We start from the raw sequence: 22,407 nt of genomic DNA, 5'->3' as shown, positions 1-22,407 counted from the left end.
AGGGGTTTGTTGTTTGTTTGTTTACTTTCTTTTCAAAGTCGTTGTACATAATAACTAACATCACAGTGCTGTGACCTAGCATGTTCGCTATAGTCACTACTTCATTCACTCAGCACTTCCTGGTAGGTGTGGCTGTTCCTGTTGGTTTGTGAGGTTATGTTTGAAATCTGTAGCACACATCTTTCTAATCCGCAATCGAAGTGGTCGCACAAATTCTGAAATAGAATGACAATAGACGGCGTATCACCCCAACAAAATATAAAGAAAGCAAAGGATTTAGTCATTTATTTAGTTATATTTATTTTAAAAGACATTTTAAGAGTTTTCAGGGAGCAATACCTCAAATGAGGTGGTAAAAAAAAAGTTTTGATGCCAGCTACATCCTTGGTAAAGGTGTGTAATTCCAAAGACAGGGGGAAAAGTCAGTCAATTGTAGTGAATTGGCAACAGGTCAGTATATAGAACTGGTATAAAAATGCATATGAGTCACTCTGATAGAAATGTGTTAGCCCTGCAACAGACTGTTGAGACCTGCACAGCGTGTACACTTCCTCTTGCCCCATGGTAGCTGGGAAAGGCTGATAAGGATAAGTGAAAGAGAGTGGATATATTTTTATTTCTTCTAGAGTGTGGGGCGAGAGAAGAAGATTGGCAACGAGCTCTACAAGGCGACCCTAACCATGTTTAAAAAGTCTGGCAATCCCACAGGTAGAAGAAGAGGAAGCTCCAGAAACAGCATAATGTGACCTTGATTACACTGTTTTCAGTGCAATCAGAGAAGACTGAGCTAAAGACTGCCACAACAAGGACAACACTGCTGATGATGCTCATGGCCAGAGGAACTCACACCCAAGGTTGAAGGTACACACTTGCAGCACACATACCCGGTAGCATACAGCCTTTTTTCACATTAGTTATGTCCTATCTTGAAAATTCAGGTGCCACACATTCGGTCGTTAAGGGAATTTCCAACTCCTCCAAAGGTTAGTGGCAACTATTTGTCAGGGTGTCAGGACACATGATGAGAGAAAGTTTCACTGTACCACTTACGATGGTGCAATGATGAACTGGGGAAAACCTTTAAAAAACAAAAACTTGAATAGAAGTGAAGTGAACTGCAAGTTGCTGGAGCAAGTACTGGGCTACCAGTCTGATCAAGCACCACCACAGCCATGGATCCAGATGGGGGACACAGCAGAGAGCAAGCTTGGAAGTTGACCTTCATATGTATTGATTCATATTTTTGTAAACACTGAAAGAGTGGAAAGCTGCGGCTCTTCCTCCTTGGACCCTATTATTCCATTTGCTACAGTCAGATTTTCACTGCACAGCGTATGCTGTGTTGTTTAGCTTGTGTTTGGGAGTTTTGTCCTTGGAATGAACCAGTTTGTGTGTGGCTGGGATGTCGTTCTTGGAGAAGTTTCTCTGATAAACCTGCTATGTAAGGCATGACAGTGTTGTTCCGTTTGTCAGTCTGATGCTCCCTCGTTGGTGTCTGACCTTTACTGTGCATCTTCGCTGATTTGATGAAGGCCCAGTTGGGATAACATGTCTGTGTCCCTTTTCTTTCCCTTCTCCCTTAGAGGGAACATTTTCTGCCAGGTGTTGAAGAGTCCTGCCACCTAACTAATGACCCTACGTTTGTGTTCCAGAGTAGGTACTGGTCTGTGTGTGTGGGCTTCCAGTAAACTTCAGTGTTGAGGTTTTCATTCTCCTTGATATGGACACAGACACAGCATTTTGTAGATAGATTATCGTGGAATGTAATTATTTTTGTGGTTAAAAACTACGAGTGACGAGTGACTAGACAGTTGATAATGTAAAGGTGATGAAGAATATTTTACCTTTCATAAGAGAGGCAGAGATTAATAATAACTAATGCGTAAGTGCAGAATGGTGCACAAACACAGAGTGAGTAAAAAGGTGAGAGGAGAAGAAGCACTCAGTTCCTGATCCAGCACTAACTACAGGGAGTGCAGAATTATTAGGCAAATGAGTATTTTGTCCACATCATCCTCTTCATGCATGTTGTCTTACTCCAAGCTGTATAGGCTCGAAAGCCTACTACCAATTAAGCATATTAGGTGATGTGCATCTCTGTAATGAGAAGGGGTGTGGTCTAATGACATCAAAACCCTATATCAGGTGTGCATAATTATTAGGCAACGTCCTTTCCTTTGGCAAAATGGGTCAAAAGAAGGACTTGACAGGCTCAGAAAAGTCAAAAATAGTGAGATATCTTGCAGAGGGATGCAGCAGTCTCAAAATTGCAAAGCTTCTGAAGCGTGATCATCGAACAATCGAGCGTTTCATTCAAAATAGTCAACAGGGTCGCAAGAAGCGTGTGGAAAAACCAAGGCGCAAAATAACTGCCCATGAACTGAGAAAAGTCAAGCGTGCAGCTGCCAAGATGCCACTTGCCACCAGTTTGGCCATATTTCAGAGCTGCAACATCACTGGAGTGCCCAAAAGCACAAGGTGTGCAATACTCAGAGACATGGCCAAGGTAAGAAAGGCTGAAAGACGACCACCACTGAACAAGACACACAAGCTGAAACGTCAAGACTGGGCCAAGAAATATCTCAAGACTGGTTTTTCTAAGGTTTTATGGACTGATGAAATGAGAGTGAGTCTTGATGGGCCAGATGGATGGGCCCGTGGCTGGATTGGTAAAGGGCAGAGAGCTCCAGTCCCACTCAGACGCCAGCAAGGTGGAGGTGGAGTACTGGTTTGGGCTGGTATCATCAAAGATGAGCTTGTGGGGCCTTTTCGGGTTGAGGATGGAGTCAAGCTCAACTCCCAGTCCTACTGCCAGTTTCTGGAAGACACCTTCTTCAAGCAGTGGTACAGGAAGAAGTCTGCATCCTTCAAGAAAAACATGATTTTCATGCAGGACAATGCTCCATCACACGCGTCCAAGTACTCCACAGCGTGGCTGGCAAGAAAGGGTATAAAAGAAGAAAAACTAATGACATGGCCTCCTTGTTCACCTGATCTGAACCCCATTGAGAACCTGTGGTCCATCATCAAATGTGAGATTTACAAGGAGGGAAAACAGTACACCTCTCTGAACAGTGTCTGGGAGGCTGTGGTTGCTGCTGCACGCAATGTTGATGGTGAACAGATCAAAACACTGACAGAATCCATGGATGGCAGGCTTTTGAGTGTCCTTGCAAAGAAAGGTGGCTATATTGGTCGCTGATTTGTTTTTGTTTTGTTTTTGAATGTCAGAAATGTATATTTGTGAATGTGGAGATGTTATATTGGTGTCACTGGTAAAAATAAATAATTGAAATGGGTATATATTTGTTTTTTGTTAAGTTGCCTAATAATTATGCACAGTAATAGTCACCCGCACACACAGATATCCCCCTAAAATAGCTAAAACTAAAAACAAACTAAAAACTACTTCCAAAAACATTCAGCTTTGATATTAATGAGTTTTTTGGGTTCATTGAGAACATGGTTGTTGTTCAATAATAAAATTATTCCTCAAAAATACAACTTGCCTAATAATTCTGCACTCCCTGTAAAGCCCTATGCTGGTTCCACAGAAGAGGGGCCTGAAAGCTCAATGCTTTGCCTCCCATGCTGCTTTTACAAACCCTTCAAGTAGGCCCCCAGTCTGAGAGTAAAGTGCTCTGTTGGGGTGATACAGTACTATAACGTTGTTAAGATAAGATTACCAAAGATATTTTACTTAATGAGCAGGATATTGAATTCAATTCTGTATTCAACAGGGAGCCAGTGAAGGGAAGCCAAGATAGGAGAAATATGCTTGGGGAGGGAAACAGATTAACTACAGATGTAATACTGTGACAGCCTTCGAATTTGAAGTTCCCAACACCCCCTCAATTAAAGAGAGCCTAGGAAATCTGATTTAAAAAGTCACATTTTTATTTTTTATCAACAACAACAAATACAATTAAGGGGAAATAATCCCATGTAATGCTGTAAACAGCAGGTCTGTTCAATAGTTTAGTTCCAAAGGGTCACTTCCCTGTTCATTTGTTCCCCTTTTGGCAACAAGGGAACAGCCAACGAGTAGTCCCTCTTCCTCTGCACAGCAGCTCCTCCCAGTACTGCTTCCTGATCCACTCTGTGGTACAGAAACAAACAAAGACTGGTACTTTGCTTTTAAACAAACTGCATCACAGACATCCCAGCTGATACCAACTATGGATATCACTCTCAAAAACAGATTTAAATGGTGCTTTATTGGCATGACAGTTTATAAAAACTGTAGTTACAATCTGTGAATGCTCAAACTACTAACTTGGTTTGTTATAATTGCCACTGAAAGATGGTGAAAGCTGTAATCTAAGGCTAAGGCTACATCTTTGCAGTGTTGTGATTGCAGACATTCCCAGCTCTCTGTGAACAGCACTAATCGGTGGTCATGAGAAACTTTCTTGACGCATGCTCGTCATCCAAGTTAATCCCTGTAAATCCCAGAAAGCTGATTGGGAGAATGGGATAGAAGTCACTTCTTCAGCGCTTCTTTGTAACTGTTCATGTGGTTCACAGTCCACACCACACGGTGGCGGTAATTCACTGTGTGGTTTCTTGCCAAACACCAATAAACACGAAGAAGAAGAAGAAGGAGCAGCATGTCTGCAGACAGTGTCCCCGCACAGACGTCTGAATATGCAAACGGAGGTTAGTAATGAAGTCATTCTGAAAGATACCTATAGTTTGGGTTTGGTTCCGTTTTTTAATGATATCTGTACGCACGTAGGTGACGTATTTCCTCTGCTGTTTCTCAGAGTGGTCGCCATATTGCTGGGGGGGGCAGCCAGCGGTCTGTATACAAAGGAAACCGTCACAAGTTCCAAAATCCAGCGATTTCTAAGCGTTTCGTGTGGTTTGCTTTGCTCGGTTGTCTTGTCCGTGTTTGACTGACACATGCGGACCGATCATCTGCTGTCCGGCTGTGCTGCGCACCATTAATGCGCAGAAAACAAAGACTTCAATAATGTGATCGCAGATACAGACTGGCAGCTTTGCCCTGGTTGTTCAACTGAAAGTGTGAAAGGCTGATTGAGGCAGGCTGTTAAAGGAACCACAAGAACCAGGCTGCTTCCAGTTTCCATGGACTTTGTGCTGCTGCTGTTTGGGTTGCTGTGATAACACAACTGTAGTTACACGTGACTGAACTGTAAAGACGCCTCTGTGACAGCTCAGCGGTCTAAGGTGATGCTGACCCCTCACTATATCATGACTTAGTATTAGCTATGATGTTATTAAACGCTGAGAGCATTCAGAGTCGTCAGAGGGTTACATTGACTTGGTGCGGTGCTAGATTGTCTTCACAGCTTCAGTGAGTCTTGTCTTTAAAGAGCTTGAAGTCCGTCTCCTCTGAACCTTGTAAGGCTGGGAGTCAGTACAATAAAGAGACAAATGGTCTTTCACATGTTCTAGTCTGTTGTCAGTACCGGGAACGGTCCAGTCAGCTGGGGGAGGAAGCCCAGGCTGGACTATTAAAATGCAGCACTCAGTGTAACTACATATTGGGTCGAAGCAGCAAACAACAACTTGAATGGCGTGGGAGGTTGCAGTGTAGTAAACAATGGGCTTTCCAGGAAATACAATTAGAAATTAGGAAGTAGATTTCAAATTGAGCTTTACTTTCCCTGCAGTGTCCAGCTGCTTTCACACCCTCTGACCCAAATCCTCTCTCTCTGCGGGTTTAAGACACTGACCGACTTGTTGGGGTTTTTTAATCGGACTCTTGCGAAAAGGTCTAAATAAAAAGTCAGTTTTGTAGTTACATGTGTGAAAATACTAACTTAACGTTGTTCAGAAGTTAATGAAATTTGGAGAGTTCAGTGTCAGTCTGGTGTCCTGGTCAGTGATGGAGACAGATTACTTAATCAAACATGTTTGTAAGGCTGAAAAAACATTGAGCTTCTCGCCTGTGAAACTTCGACCTGCTTCTTTCATTCAAACATCAAACGGTAGTGTCAAAGTCTGGCATTTTATACTTTATAGGAATGCCTCACAAGCCATAGTCACGAGCAAGATGGCAAAACCACGTCTGTGTTCACTAACATTAGCCCGGCTAGCTAAGCAGCTCCAGACAAGCTACTAAATTCTTGATGTGATTTACATGATGTTGCGTTCCATGAATAGTTGTGTTTGTGTCAGCTTTTAAAGTCGTCTTTGTCCATTTCAGGAAACAAGAGGATACCGTGTCCGTTGCACGCCTGTAAGAGAGTGTACAGCGACACAAGTGCTCTGGAGAGCCACATCAAAGATCATGATATCCCGGCTCAGTCTCTACCTGGTGAGGTCCTGCACTCCAACTGTGGACATAAACAAATAAGGTTGTGGCTGGAAATAAACCAGTATTGATTATGGAAGCGCATAATAAAAGCAAACATGGTTTATTTGTATCAGTCTCCAGTCCTGAACAGTGCTTTCCATCAAAACATGTTTTTGTGTTCATGATATGAAACTTGGTATAATTTCTTTAGACAGTTTGACTGCGTTGTTTGCTGTAACACGTGTGGCAGTGATGGCTGTACTGCACTGGGACTCTTAAAGTAACTGGTCATCATTAATGGTTAACAGTCTGAGTTTTGCTGTTATTCACGGCTGTGGTTTTGTTCAGTGAGACTTTTCGCACCGTCTCCGTGTTTTTAGTCTATTTGTTATGTTGCTTTAGAATAAAGTGTAACCGAATCCTGAAAACACTCACATGATGTTCAAGTGTTTGACGATGTTTTTCCTGTTCAGAAGTACACCACTGTCGTCCAGAGTTATTCCTCTAATAAAAGCTGGTGCTAATAAATGATAGATACTCAAATGTTATTTGAACCATAGTGATAAAAAGAGCGTAGGAAATAAGCAGAAACTAACAACCGTGATGTTAGAAGAGAAGTAAGCTAGGAACCCATCAGATAACCTGCTGACTTATGGTTCTGCAAATGTGTCGGGCAGAGGGGAGGGCTTTTCACCCAGTACCCTAATAGTATATTCTAAATGTCAGATTATAGCTGAACACACAAAAGCTGAATCCCAAAAATCTTGCCTTACAGTTTCTGCATGTTCCTGTGGACAACAAAGGTTGTATCAGATGACAGACACTGTTTTTGATCTCCTTAGGTAAAGTGCTGCTGTGCTCTACTGTCGGCTGCGGTGGTTCTTTCTCCAACATGCAGAAACTGATGGAGCACATGAGGCATCATCACAAACCCAACATTTTCTTCCAGTGAGTTGGCCTGAGTTCTCCGGATGTGCCGATGTGCTGTCAGTGAGCGGTAGACATGTTTACAATCGTCTGGCTTCTCTTTCTGCAGGTGTGAAAGCTGTCGCACTAAGTTGCGCTCATACCGTGGCCTGCTGACTCACCTGCACACCTGTTCTAAAGTCACACGGAGTAAAACGAAGCCTGTTGAACAGACACCCCCTCAGCTTGCTGCTGTTACCAACCCAAAACCCACAGAGCAGCACCTCCCACGGCTGGAGTCGGTGTCCGCACCCCAGCAACTGCCGCCTCAAATCCCAAACCCAGATGGAGCCATCCGCCCTGCTGATCCTCAGGCACACTCCTCACCCCCACCTCTGCTCAGTTCCCCTATCTTGCCTCTCCAAGAAACCTCCCCTCTTCAAAACATTAATGAAGCTCGTACTTTGCCTAAGGAAAAAGCCCCTAACATGCCCCCATTTCTAAAGATGGATGGTCCAAAAGCAAGCGCTGACCCTCCTGAGTTCCAGGTTCAGCACCAGCCACAGACCAGGTCACCTGAGCCCATCCCTCCTGCTCCAGGATCAGCACCTCATTCTCCTCCTGGGTCATCGGCTATCTGGAAGAAGAGTCCAGGTGAGTTCGGGTTCACTGCAGACTAGCAGCATGGGAACAGTTACTCAGCCCAGCGCAAGTGCAGCAGTAGTTAAATAAAGTAGTTTCCTGGTTGATCATTGTTTTTGAAAGGATGATTAAAAATGGTCGCAGATGAAACCCGTCACCTTTTGCAAAGCCTTAAATGTATCCTGTGACGTTAGCATGCTTTTGTGTAAGTTTAATCAGTGAGCAAATCAAACACTCAGTTATTTGTTTTGTGCATTAGGTTTGGCCTGCAGCAGACGCATCCTTTGGGAGCACACCAGGGGGCGCTATACATGTATACAGTGTGGCCATGTGGTAACCAACCGCAAGGAAATGACCCTGCACATCAGCAGTAAACACAGCACCATCAAAGCTGTAGAAGATACAGGGAGCTCTGCTACCAGTACTTAGTGTGGCAACTCTAGTTGTCTGTATGTGTCGAGGTTTTAGCCAAATTCTGAGTGCTGGCTGTGCACAGCAGGGTTGACTCAGAGCGAAACACCCGCAGGAGTTATGTGCATGTATCTGCTTCGGCAATGATGCTAAGAAAATTGTATATTACTGTTTCTGTAGAGCATCTAACATCTTCACCTCTTGAATAAAAGGTTCAGACGTTTTTGTGAAAGTTTTTGTTTAAATATCTGACTTTTGGGTCACTCCAGTACAAACAAGAAGACCACAGAGAAGATTGAAGGAGGACATGCAGAGGTTTGGCGTGACATGAGATGAAGGCAGATGTGACCAACTCTAAAGAAAAGCTGAAAGACGAAGAGGAGTGCAATAGTTTTAAATCACTAAACCCTGTTCAGTGAATGAACAGTGAGTTAACTTAAGTAGTTACTTCCTCCAAAACATCACCTTGTCTTTTAGACCCCATTCATGGAAGACTGTGTGTTGACACACCTCTCTGCATTGAGTCATTAGTTATTATCTTTGGCTCTCTTCTATAGTGTTGTCTTATCTCTCACCTCCAGCCAATTCTTAAAAGGGAGTTTTTCCTTCCCACTGTCGCCCAGTGCTTTCTCATAAGGGGTTATCTGTATTGTTGGGTGTTTACCTTACAGTATTAAGCACCTGTAGCTCACTGTTCTTGTGATTTGGTGCTGTGTAAATAAAACTGAATTGAATTGGTTCGATCCTTGGCTGCTCCAGTCTGCATGCCAAATATCTTTTGACAATATACGGAACCCAAGTTCCCCTCTGATGCATCCAAAAGAACTTCCATATAGAAGTCCTTGCATGAATGGGTAAATGAGGGAAGTTGTATAAAGTGCTTTTACTCTACCTGTAGAGTAAAAGCACTTTATACAAAAACCAGTCAACTAGATTACAAATCCAAGATCACTTATTCTACAGTAATAGTTGTGCACTGCACATGCATCACACTCCCATCACCAACAGGTGTTTAACACAAGTCCCAGAACTGCTCCTTAATAAATGTCCAGCTATTAGAGGGGTGGGTGGTGTGGACACTCAAGCCTTTTTCAGATTTTGTAGGTGGCACTGTTGGGCCAATTTGTAACATCCAATGAAAAGAGTTAACCTGAAAAGTTCACATCACATTCAAGGTGCGTGCTAAATTTCATGACCTTTTAAGCTTTCCAAACCCCTCAATTATCATGTCACCAGGGTGCACCATTAAATAAAAACAAATTTCATGTCAAAGCATCATTAAAACCTGATGTACATAAACTAAACATACACTAAGACCAACTCCTTAAGGCTTTTCATGTCCAAAGTTCAAGTTGCTCAAGTGTAACCACCTTGAAGCTATACCTCAAAGTGTAAAACATGATATTTTCTGTGCGTACTAAGTGGAGAAGTGATGATTGTTAAACACTCCAAATAAAAAATGTGTTCAGGGGCACGCCCTTATCACAATTGAGAAGTTTGAGCCAGATTGGACACGGTATTATAATAAAAATGTCATGGCAAATAATTGAAATTTGCTGTGGCACCACAGATGCACCCTATAGCCCAGGTCTGTAGTGTACACTGAACAATTATTCAAGATTCAAAAGCTTTATTGTCAATACAGCAGTATACAAAGTATAATCAAATGCTGTTTCACCCCAAGCCCCCTATGGTGCATTTATAAGTATATAAAAGATATATCTCCAAGAGATATACAACTAGGAATTACAAATAGAAAACATGCTAAGTTTTGGTAAAATTAAGGGATAAAAATATATCAATTACTAACTATACAATACTATACAATACTATAATGATAACTATACAATACTGCCTGTACGATAAACAAAGGCAGGACAGAGACAATACAAAGTGGGTTGTGCAGTGATATTGAATACCACGTTCAAGTTATTGTCAGGATATTATAGACGAGACATGACAAAGACATGTGCAAGATGCAAAATATAGTATAGTATAATTATAATATAATTATAAGGTTTATGGAATGAACACTTTGAAAATAGTAAAATCGGCACCAGAGTTTTATCTTCAATTCAAAATATTGGACTTCCTGTTTGGTTTGATCAAGGAGCCCAGAGGCTTTTTGTCCCTCTTTGCTTGTTATATGTGTACATTTTTCATTCATGTAGCTCAAACTACGTGTCCGTAGTACTTCATTATAGTCTGCATAGGTGGCGCTCTAGAGCCATTTTCAAACGCTCATGTCCCAAACAATAACGTATCTGTGTATTTGAGCACGTTTAGGCCCCGGAAAGTCGATTAATTTGCCTGAAAAACAATAACAATAATAACGATTAAGGGAGCAGTGCTCGTGGGGTAATAATAGTAGACCGTAGTAGTCCTCCCGGTGGGTCCTCCCGGCTTTACTTTGAAATTCTCCACCGGTCTGCGATGCCGGCCGGACTCTTTTGACACGCCCCTCTCGTCTTGTGACCGGCAGACTTCGCAGCCAATCACAGGGTACCATCTGGAAACATGGCGTCTGGCTTTCTGTGGAGATGCGCGGTGCTTGTGCTCTGCACACACATGCTTTGTGCTGTAGAGACCGAGACTAAAGAAAAGGCCAAGAAAAAGAAGGACATCCGAGACTACAATGACGCTGACATGGCACGGCTCCTGGAACAGTGGGAGGCAAGTTTTCCCGTCCACAGCCTTCCGATGTTAGCAGCTGTTAGCCGCTGGCTAGGTGTCATGAGAGATCAGTAGCCCAGCTAAGTCTGAGTGTTTAACTGATATATTGGTGGAAGTGCTAGGGGTTACTATTAGATGGCGGACTCTTTCGTCGTTACAGAAGTTGTTTTAGGGTAAACTCCACAAGAGGTTATTATAATTTCACTGGTTAATCAATACATAGTTTTTTTGGTCCCGGTGATCCTTTTAAAATGTTTATTTATTTTTCAAAAGCAGTTTTTCGTTTTCACTGTCGCCAAGTGCTTGCTCATCATTTGATTGTTGGGGTTGTCCATTATTGTACCTTTACCTTACTGTATTAAGCACCTTGAGGCGACTGCTGTTGTGTTTTGGTGTTAAATAAATCAAACTGAATTCAAAGTAAGCCAGCAGTCTGATAGCAAAGTGCTCTATTGAGTGATATGAAGGTATCCACATTGTAAAGACTGAGTGTATAGATATAGGTTAGCTTAAATATACGATTGTCTCTTTTGCTTAGCTTGATTTTATTATCAGTTCTCCTACTTTTCAGAAGGAGGTACCTCCTACTTTCAGTCTGAAATGATCACTAAATGATACAATGAGTCATCCTATTTCCGAATATTCCGTTCGGTCTCTTTTAAACCAGTTATTTTAGGGATAAAAAACACGACTTAAAAAACAAGAGTGCCATTTGTTTAAAAAACAAAACTCAACATCATCTAAATATTTGTGTCTAGAGTGCAGGGGTGGGGGAAGTCCAGGCCTCAAGGTGCGCTGCAGGGTTTAGATCTCACCCTGGTTCAACACACCGAATCAAACGATTAGTTCATTACCAGGCCTCTGGAGAGCTTCATGGCATGTTGAGGAGTTAATTTAGCCATTTAAATCAGCTGTGTTGGATCAAGGACACATCGGCCATTGAGGCCTGGAGTTTCGTCCACACATGCTATAGTGTGAGAGTGGAAAGTATAAAATGGATTCAAACGAGTGAGACGCTAATAGCAAGCCATTTTCCAGTATTAGCTGCTGTTTCATCTTAAACTGTTGTCATGTGTTTTCTTTTTTTTCTCTCCATGTGGTTTAATAGGCAGACGATGACATCGAGGAAGGTGACCTTCCAGAGCACAAAAGGTCTCCTCCTCCCATCGACTTCTCTAAGGTGAACCCCTCCAAACCAGAGGAGCTTCTTAAGATGTCCAAAAAAGGTCGGACTCTGATGGTTTTTGCCACAGTTTCAGGAGATCCTACAGAGAAAGAGACAGAGGAGATCACAGGCCTGTGGCAGGGCAGCCTTTTCAATGCCAACTTTGATATTCAGAGGTATTTCCTTTCTAACCTTGTTTTGTTTTTGTTTCTTGTTTTGTTTCTTGTCGTTTGCGTGGGAGTGATTTCTATTTGTAGAGCAGTAACAAACAAACTGTGTTCACTGACAGTCATTTTCAGAACAGTTCAAGAGCCCATTCTGTGATACTGATCAATACTGAAGCATGCATTTATTTATTTATTTGTTTTTATTCCAGAATTATCATCACCCTGCCCAATTCATCTCACATATGTAACATTATCTACAGCTACTTTTAGTACCATTGATACTCATTTAGTCTTTTCTCCAATTGATCTTTCTGAGTTAACTTCAATAATTACTTCCTCCAAACCATCAACGTGTCTTTTAGACCCCATTCCTACAAAACTGCTCAAAGAAGTCCTGCCATTAATTAATTCTTCGATCTTAAATATGATCAACCTATCTCTAATAATCAGCTATGTACCACAGGCCTTCAAGCTGGCTGTAGTTAAACCTTTACTCAAAAAGCATCTCTAGACCCAGCAGTCTTAGCTAATTATAGGCCAATCTCCAACCTTCCTTTCATATCAAACATCCTTGAAAGAGTAGTTGTCAAACAGCTAACAGATCATCTGCAGAGGAATGGTTTATTTGAAGAGTTTCAGTCAGGTTTCAGAGCTCAGCACAGCACAGAAACAGCTTTAGTGAAGGTTACAAATGATCTTCTTATGGCCTCTGACAGTGGACTCATCTCTGTGCTTGTCCTGCTAGACCTCAGTGCAGCGTTCGAGACTGTTGACCATAATATCCTATTAGAGCGATTAGAACATGCTGCAGGTATTACAGGTACTGTGCTGCAGTGGTTTGTATCATATCTATCTAATAGACTCCAGTTTGTGCATGTAAATGGAGAGTCCTCTTCACACACTGAGGTTAATTATTTTTCCTTCCCACTGTCGCCAAAGCTCTTGCTCAGAGCGGGGCGTCTAATAGTTGGGGTCTTTGCATTATTGTAGGGTCTACCTTACAATACAAAGGGCCTTGAGGCAACTGCTGTTGTTATTTGGTGCTTTATTAATAAAACTGAATGTTTCCTCTCGTAGGTTCGTGGTGGGTTCCAACAGGGTGATCTTCATGCTGCGAGATGGTAGTTTGGCCTGGGAGGTGAAAGACTTCCTTGTGGCTCAAGAGCGCTGCGTAGATGTTACTGTAGAGGGACAGGTGTTTCCAGGGAAGGCTGCCAACAAGGATGATGCCAAATACAAGCAGCAGAATGAGGTCAACACTAAGAGAAAGAGCAAGAAGAAAACGGAGAGCAAGAAGCCTGATTTGGAGGGAAACCGTGCAAACTCTCTGAAACAGGAGCTCTGATGACGTTGTGAGTTAGTAATTAACCTTGTGGTCTCATAAATGATGCTTCACACATCCACTCTGTGAGCAGTGAACTGGTGAGGGCCCACTGGACCACCTGGAGATGTGGAGGGATGAGTGAACTAATGAATTCTGATGGGTAACGTCACCTTCACTGCTCAGCTGGAATCGTCACTCTTTGTCTGAGTGGTAACAAACGTTCAGATCATTTTCAATGGAAGCCATATTGATTTCTGTTCAGTCATCACCAGATCAAAAGGAGCACGTGCATTTATTGTTAAAAAGGTACTCCACATGAGCACTGTCAAACATTTAATCCTTTGTATCCATGATTGGTTGTGGAATAATTTTTGTGTGGTGCAGGCATGGAGGCACAGATCTCACTGTCCTCGTGTGTTTGTAGCATCCACATTTTCTATTTGATTTGATGAGAAAATAAACTTTTGATATCTTTGACTTCCACTGTGAAAACATTGCATTCAGTAACAAGTGCAGACTTGCTTTCGATTGAGAGGCATGCGTGCAGATACAGCAGCGGTCCCCAATCCCCGGGCCACGGACCGAGACGTTTGGGTCGGGTATGAAATGTATGGTTTTCAGGGTTTTTATCCTTAACCTGGTTTCCCTGGGTCTTTTCCTGTGTTGTAGTTGTGTGTCTTATTTTGAAAGAAATATTTATGCATTGCCATGGCAACCAGATAGCGTTAAGGGGCAGAGAGAAGGATGTTACTCTCAATGTTGTGGGCGCATTTCAGGAGGATGCTGCTAACAAAGTTACACAATTAGACAGTGATCTTGTGTTTATTATTATGTTAACAAAATACCAGAGTTTGTCTTGGTTGTATCATTTTATTTTGTTGTTTTTATCCGCGACACCTTTTTCACACCTGTGAAAATATTGTCTGACAGTAAACCGGTCCGTGGCACAAAAAAGGTTGGGGACCGCTGATGTTCAGTACAGCCACGTGATGCTGCTGCTGATACCAGCATAAACAAACGGAGCTGAACTTGAAACCCAAGTTTTAGCAAAGCTACTGACAGTACATTGTAATTAAAGCTTTGGCCAACAGGGGGCACACAAGCTTCTTGTGTAGGTATAGATGCAATGGATCCTAAAAGGCATCAAGCTGTCACTGGGTGAGAGGCAGGTTGTGTACATATCTGTACAGACTTTATTCACAAAACAGGCTAAAATTAGCAGAAGTGTGGGGATGTCACATGGATGGTGCAGCTGCAACTCAGCTATTACATATTACTCTTCAGTAGAATTATTGTGGTCTTGATCTTAAAATGTGCAGTCACTCTGACTTTGTGTTTTTTAAGCAGTAAAATTATATTTTGTTCATCCCAGTATTGTATCCCAGTTAACGTCCACTGCTGTGGTTGCTAGTCACGCTGGGGTCCACTGTGTTGGTTTAATCAGGGACACCGAGATGTGCAGACAAACTGTCTTTATTTATGTACAAAAATCCTCAAACAAATTCAGAGTCATGGAGTTTCATCACCTAAGCCACTTGTACAACACATCCATTTGGTACACAGTTAAAACAAGGCAACTATACCAGGAGTCATAGGCATGTATGCAATAAGTGGACATATGATGGTTTTTGTTTCCTACATCCAGTATACATACAGGACAGTAATAACATTACAACTCAAAACAAGTCCCTCGTAGATTTACATCAAGAGTGTCTGTACAATAAATAAGTATAAAATATATCTCTTAGCAACCTATTGATCTTTAAAAACACATACATACATACAAAACGCTAAATTACTGCTACAACCTCCGAAAAAAGACCAGCTATTTCGGTAAAGGGAGAAGAATCGTTTTTTCTGGTCACATTGGAATCATTTTGAAGAGGGGGCAGCGACACATTTAAAAACAACCTGATTAAACATTCAGTGGACTGCTCAATTTCATCTTTTATATCTTTATGGGCTTCTTGCTGGTTCATTCCAACTGACAGGCAGATGGATCGCAAACACTGACGAAAACAAAAAAACCCAAACCATCAGCAGAAGACTACATCACAATATCAAGTGAGCGAGTGCTCGGAATGCAACAAAGTAAGTTAACCACCAGCTGGGATGCAAACCAGGAATGTTTTTGTTTCTTCTCTTCTGTCGTTTAAACGGAGCAGAACATTAGAATCACTTAACTGTTACACATCACAGGATGATTAATGATGCACATGCATCACACATGTGCTTGAGAAGACAACTGAAACTTAGTATTTGCTCCAGAAACTGCCTAGTAACCGTGGCTGACATGAAGGTCTGCTGGAGAATTGTCCAGTAGTTCATAATGTACACATATCAACCAGGCTACAAAGTACCGGACTGTATCCAAGTACCTCCTGTCCTGTTAGTAGAAGGGCAGTTGTGTTGTTTGTAATCTGGCTTTAGTTGCCATGTGCATATATTAAGAAATGATCTAACTGAAAAGCATCAGCATTACATATTTTGCAGCTTTGTTGATTACAACTTAATCTGAATGGCACCTCACCTGATAACACAAAATAGATGCAATTCATTCAGATTTATGTTTAGCTCAATTACAGACTTCCATATCGGCCCATATATATGTCAGAGTGCTGTCTCAGTGCTCTGTGAAAAACTGTAACCAGTTAATTTCATACTGCTCTCCTCATCCAACCATTAACTGTCCCAGTGACACATGCAAACAAGTATGAAATGAGTTCTGGTTATTTTGCAAACAGTCACGAACCTCGGAGGGAACATGCTGTTCAGCTGCTACACCAAATGTGCAGATCAAAAACTGGCTTGTCTGTTAGTCTGATGACAATGTGCTGTCAGTGTGGCTGCTGTTGGGATTTAAACTAGTATCCCGTGTCATCCTGTCTTTGAAATGGGAAACAATCATTTGGTGAAAGAAGAACTTGTTCTTAGTTTTTGTGTTCCAAACGACTCCTAGAACTGCAACTCCAGCAGCTCACAGCCGTCTTCGATTAAATCCATGCAGTTATTATTAAAGCCCATCTGGGGACAGAGCTCTAACTTTCATTTCAACGGCTGCAAAAAAAAGTCCTCATCACTATACAATTAATGTTTTTTTGAGTGTACAAACAGGTCAAGACAAAGCCTTCAAGAAGAGACTGACCTAATGATGAGTCAAAGTTTCCCATTTTACGCTTATCAGTGACTTCCACCTTAAAGTGCGTGTTTTCATTTACTTTCTGTACTCTTTGGATGACCCATATGGGTCAGATTTAAAGATTTTAGCTGGGTGATGAGGAACATGAGCACAGGTGTGGCTAGTTCTAGCAGCGATCTACAATTTGTGCTGTTTTTTAAACAAACATTTCAATATCAAGTGCAAATAATAAGACAGTTTTTTTCACTACAGGTTGAAGACTGATTTCTGTGCTAAAGCTCAAATCTGTGAAAGATTTAATTAAGATTTTTGGTTGTGTCAAAGACCTGATGACCTTTAGTAAAAGGAGCCAATCCCAGCTGCTGGGAACAAACGTGTCAAAACACTGATTGTTAGTCCTAAAATTGGTAAGTGCCAAAAACCTGTTCAGGATTAAAGTTGGAGTCTGGTTGAGCTTTAGCCGTATGGAACAAGCACGTTTTCAGAAATGGTTAGCTGTTGCTGTCCCAATCAAATCTTATAGATGCATTTTGGCCTCACAATGCCTCTGTTACGAGCTTTTCCTCTTGTACAGGAAAACATCCTAAAAAAGGCGTGAATGTTAGAGGTTAACTGCAGTTGCTCTCTTAACATCTACCAGGTTTGCAAAATCCAATGGTGACTTTAGCCAGCAAGCTAGCATTATGTAAACAAATCAATGTTGTTGGCAGTGTTCTGTCAGAAAAAAAGATTCAACAGTGACCATCATCATCTATCATCACCTATTAATAGTTTCTAGAGACACTTGCGTAGACACCATTGGCTGTTCTGAGTAGGGTTGCCAACCGTCCCTTAAAAAACGGAATCGTCCCGTATTTAGAAACAAAAGTACACGTCCCGTATTGAGCTAATAAGGGACGCACTTTGTCCCGTAATACAGTGAGAATCAAAAGTAGTCTATAAATGTTAATGGAATTAACACTTTGTTTGAAAACATAATTCCCAGCCCCTCTCCTGCGTTGTGACCAATGAGCTGACAGCACACTTATGACAATTCGAGTATGACAATTCAGATTACCGCTCATCTCATTGGTCGAGGAAAGGTCGCTTACGGAGAAAATACCGGAAGACAACAGATGACCACAACAAGAAGCATGGCCAACAGGGAAACAAACGCCGACACTGCGGTGCAAGTCTCGGACGTCAGTACACCTAAAGCTGGGCAGACACTGTGCGATTTTTTCAGTCACGTTATTCAGCTCCTGCTCAAACTGCACGATTGACTCACAGGGGTGAGAAGTTCATAGGTCACGATGCAGGTCTCACACTATACGGCCCGATGCTCTGATGCGACCCGAGTGCTCACACTGTGCCTCCATAAAATGAAGGTTATAACAGAAACTCTGTCGCTCTCTCTCTCTCTCTGTCTTTCACTCACACAGACACACCACCACCATCAACTTTGCTAAATTGCTAATGAAAAACATGATCAGGCAGCTGTGATTGAGCAGCATGTAGATCCAACTATTTTCACGGTTGTTGTGGTCGTGATCATTTTGTGAGGCCACATCGAAAAGGCTCGGATGAGCTTTCCAAAGTTCTACAAGTTGTGCCTCCGTCGCTTGTGTCCAGATCACACGCTGCACAGCCGTGCTGCGCCGTCTTTTTCACTGACGTTTACGTGTTTGCGCGTGCGCAGTGTGAGCGGCTGCGGTGACACCCTCACGAGCGATTGATGATCGGGAGCTGGTCGTGAGGTGTTAATCGCTTCTCGTTACCCCACGTATACTACACGATGCACGATGAAGGCCAAAATCGGTCCGATCACCAAAACGGTCGCACAAATCAGCTCAAAATGGGCCTAAAACCGCTCAGTGTGAGCCCAGCATTAGAGCAGCAATGTTTGTTCCCCTCAGAGAAAGGGAAGAATGGGAAAAGGAAAACACCTGGCTGGAAAAAGTTAATATGGGCATGTGCAGTGAATATCAGCGCTATGTGGCCAGAAGTGTGATAATATAACTTATTTTGTGTAATAAACAGCTGCAAGGATAGATGATTACAACAAATAGATCACTATTACATAAAAGTAATACATGGATGAATAATGATGATGAGTTAAGGTGCGTAATCATGGGAACAAGCGGGTTTACAAACAGGAGCAGCTGATTAGCATTAGAAAAGCTGAAATAATACCTCAACTGAAGCCAATTGTACTAAATGCACTAAATGTGCACTGTTACAAGAATATTTTTCTTTCTATTGTTTTCTATTATTTTAAGTTAAGCAGGACAGAGTTCTTTTAAAGAAAGATTTACTTATATTCTCAAAAGTTAAGCATGACAGGCTTCTGTTTAAGAAAGAGACCTGTTTTACTGTGTTAATGTTGTCATTTTGAGCTAAAAATAAATGGCTAAATGATCATTTGTTTCACATGTGTTCATATCACAAAGAATAGAATATGCATCTACTTAAATCAACTTCAAGTCAAATGGTTAAAAAAATAATTTCACACACAAAAATAGAGCTAGAAAATTCACCACACTGGGAAGGGTGAAGACAACTGGGTCGCCCGGCCCTGGCCACGAGGTGTCCCTTATTTATTTTTCAGGGAGTTGGCAACCCTAGTTCTGAGCTACTGCCGCCATGAGCTGACCGCTAACATGGCTGCCAGAGAGGGTGTTATCACCTGACAGTTCATCACAGGCAGTGCTAGCTCTGTGAGGGGTGCCTCCACCTTTCACATACTTTCACATCATCCTTTCTCATAACCAAACGCAGAATAAACACCACATGATCCTGGATCAGTGGCTCGGAGCAACTGACTGTAGTGTGCATGTGTGTGTGACTGTGCATTTATATTATTTTGTGAGGGTGTTGTGTGTGTGTGTGTGTCAGTATCCAGGGCCAAATAGTCACTTGGCTCATCCTCCCCACTCTGACTGCCACTCATAGCTTCATCTTGTGGATCACAGGGACGGGCAAAACTTGATGGATCTTGGCTCGTTCGCTGTCCGCCTCCAGATAGACCCAGTCAGGGTGGAAGGAGCCCTTAAAGCCCACAAATGCCAGCTTATCTGCAGAAAAGCCAGATGACACCAATAAAAGAGACATAAGTGGAGTAGATGTGGGATTCCACAGGATGTCCTAAAGCTGATTACTGTTTCTAACAATTCCTATAGTTTTACACTTTCTGCTTTCATTAACTTAACCATCTAGAGTATTTTTTTAAAATCAGTAGTATTTCCTCATTCCTCAAAGAAAAAGTTAAACTTGTAGCAGGTGCTTATACATTTGCCCTACAACTGCTCACTTCATGCTCTCCTTCATTGAAAAGGACGGATTTTATGCTTCTTTGATAGAACAACTTCTGGCATAATTCAGTATTCACTGTTAAGTCTGTGATGGAGTGCTGTCCTGGATTGGATGCAGTGGATCCGGTAAAATTCTTACACTCCCACTTCCATGTTTCACAAAGAGTTCTGATGCTAAATTGAAGTGTTTTCTCTAAAGAAGACGTCTCATTCAAACAAAGAAGTTCTATGTTGGTCTCATCTGTAAACAAAGAAGTCTTTGTGGCCCGATGTGATCTTTAGCAAACAGTTTTTTGTTTTTGAATAGCAGAGCTTTCTCTATGCAGCCATGAACATCAGTCAACATAAGAGAGACTAGTTGATTAAAAGTTACTGTGCCTGATGGGTAAGGAAACAATTAACTACTCATGCCATGTAATAGAAGTTTTCCATCCTGTTATTTTTATTTGTGGCATTAACGATAGATAAGATCGATTAGGCAGCCATGCTCCAAGAAAGAACAGTCTATACCAGGGGTAGGCAACTCCAGGTCTCGAGGGCCGGTGTCCTGCAGGTTTTAGATCTCACACCTGAATCAAATGATGAGTTCATTACCAGGCCTCTGGAGAACTTCAAGACATGTTGAGGTCATTTAGCCATTTGAATCAGCTGTGTTGGATCAAGGACACATCTAAAACCTGCCGGACAGCGGCCCTCGAGGCCTGGAGTTGCCTACCCCTGGTATATATAAATAAAATTTTACCAATTTTAAAAGTTGGCAGGAGAAACCTCTAAACTCCTGCCAGTGCTACCCCTCAGCCTCTGAGCAGACACACCTACAGTATCACATTCAAAATCCTACATCTCAAGTTATCACATTCACGAGACTTTTGGAACACTTACTCTGACCTTGATGTCAAGGTCACTGAGATATGAACCCATCTGAGATTTTTAGTCGAGGCGCTTTCAGTATCAATTTGAAACTCCTACGTTGGCTCGTTCTCGAGTTATTGGGTGTCCACACCACCCGCCCACCCAGCAGGGTGATGGCAATACTCCATCAGCCTTTACAGAGTAAAAAGACAAGATAATAGAATAAGCACATAACAGCTACCTTTCAAACTGACGCTTTTCTTTGCGCCAAGTTTCCCCAGGACTTTGGTCCAGGACCCTCTGGTAACCAGGCGACCCTTGGATGTCATGAGGACAATTGAACTAGTGAAAGAGGGAGAGACACATTGATTGATATTTTAATGCAGCAAAATACATTTTTTGATCTGAAAAGCATTTAGATGAGTTTAACACACAATGTCAATGCAAATCAATTTTTGGAGGTCCTTTTATGTCCCCAAAGGACACAGTCTATCAGAACATGAAACAGCAATGTACCTCAGGGTGTTTTCAGTGTAGGTGGAGAGAGTTTCTTACTTGTCTCTCAGTCCACTGATGTAGTTGTCTATCTCTGCAGGAATTCCCTGGAGGATGGAATTCCTGAAGCCTTTCGTGTCCACCACCTTCCCATCATGCCCATCAATTACTGTCAGGTGCACTCCATCTTCAGGTTGGTACAACTTCTTGCCATTTACCTGTCACAACAGAGGCAGCCAATCACACTGCAGCTCCGAGATGTGTCAAGCCAATAATTTCTTTTTCGCCTTTCTCTTTTGACTCCATAAGCATATACCGCTCCGTACATTACATTATTAGTCTTTAATATGTGTCTCTCTTTGTCTCTCTGCTCTTTTTTCCCTTAACCCCCAAACTATCGCAGAACATGACTGTCCCTCCCTGAGCCTGGATTTGCCAACGTGATCGGGCAGGAGGGTGAGGAGTTTTCCAAGACAGCAAAATTCCACGTCGTGCCAGTAATAAAGGGAAAGCGATGACATCCAGCTGCTAACGATGAAGGTTTAGGGTGGAATCTTCAGAAACACTCGAAACATGAGAGAGCACTTTAAAATAAAAAGTGCAGTATAACTGAAGTGTTGGGCAGGTAAAAAACGAGTTAAACCACAGGGGGAGGTGTTGCATCTGTTGCACAGGTCAGGAATACCGGGATATATTTTAGATCTAGTCTAGATCTTGAGAAGTGTAATCTGTATACCGTCGTAAACTGAATAAGGGAGAGTCTTGCACATGAGGATGAGGTATGAATTATGTCAGTGACTTTGTCCCAGTAATCTTCCACAAACTTAAGACCCAAATCCTGTTCCCAACTGGAAGCAATTTTTTGGGTTGAATAATTGCCCGATGCCGTAATGAAAGTATATATTTGTGATATAAGAGACTTATGGTGAGGCTTTAGCTCAAATAAGTCTTCCTACCAATGATTGGGGGCATGACTTGGAAACTCGGGCCAGATAGAAGATGCACATGTCTTTGAAAATAGCGGAACAAATGACACGAGGGCAAATCGTACAAAGAAGTCAGGTCACTAAAGCTGAGG

The 22,407-nt window shown here is 42.1% G+C and overlaps 3 protein-coding genes across 8 annotated transcripts in view; 2 read left to right on the top strand and 1 right to left on the bottom strand.

Annotated features, from left to right (window-relative positions):
- Positions 1–8: 8 nt before the first annotated feature.
- znf414 (zinc finger protein 414) lies at positions 9–8,456 on the top strand. Of its 4 annotated transcripts, none has more exons than XM_040002122.1 (7): positions 9–122; positions 627–1,653; positions 4,528–4,659; positions 6,176–6,286; positions 7,108–7,213; positions 7,302–7,825; positions 8,073–8,456. In XM_040002122.1, exons 3-7 carry the CDS (start codon positions 4,611–4,613, stop codon positions 8,240–8,242), a joined length of 960 nt encoding a protein of 319 aa, XP_039858056.1. In that variant the 5' UTR covers positions 9–122; positions 627–1,653; positions 4,528–4,610; the 3' UTR covers positions 8,243–8,456. The 4 variants fall into 4 exon arrangements, with proteins under 4 accessions (XP_039858056.1, XP_039858057.1, XP_039858059.1 ...); XM_040002123.1 differs by having other exon boundaries at positions 15–122; positions 709–1,653; XM_040002125.1 differs by having other exon boundaries at positions 60–861; positions 1,584–1,653.
- A 2,235-nt stretch (positions 8,457–10,691) lies between these two features.
- mesd (mesoderm development LRP chaperone) lies at positions 10,692–14,030 on the top strand. Its single transcript, XM_040002134.1, has 3 exons — positions 10,692–10,897; positions 12,006–12,238; positions 13,307–14,030. Exons 1-3 carry the CDS (start codon positions 10,742–10,744, stop codon positions 13,572–13,574), a joined length of 657 nt encoding a protein of 218 aa, XP_039858068.1. The 5' UTR covers positions 10,692–10,741; the 3' UTR covers positions 13,575–14,030.
- A 5,005-nt stretch (positions 14,031–19,035) lies between these two features.
- LOC120715250 (cell migration inducing hyaluronidase 1) overlaps positions 19,036–22,407 on the bottom strand; it is a 146,703-nt gene continuing 143,331 nt past the window's right edge. For all 3 annotated transcript variants that reach the window (XM_040002109.1, XM_040002110.1, XM_040002108.1), the window contains exons 27-29: positions 21,390–21,547; positions 21,076–21,176; positions 19,036–19,745 (exon numbers count right to left, since the gene is read on the bottom strand). In XM_040002109.1, the coding sequence (XP_039858043.1) occupies positions 19,618–19,745; positions 21,076–21,176; positions 21,390–21,547 (387 nt within the window). In that variant the 3' untranslated portion in view covers positions 19,036–19,617. The remainder of the gene's footprint in view (positions 19,746–21,075; positions 21,177–21,389; positions 21,548–22,407) is intronic.

Source organism: Simochromis diagramma, unplaced genomic scaffold (genome assembly GCF_900408965.1).
Source record: "Simochromis diagramma unplaced genomic scaffold, fSimDia1.1 OVJJ01000430.1, whole genome shotgun sequence".
Taxonomy (NCBI): Eukaryota; Metazoa; Chordata; class Actinopteri; order Cichliformes; family Cichlidae; genus Simochromis; species Simochromis diagramma.
This window is presented reverse-complemented; position numbering and strand designations above follow the sequence as displayed.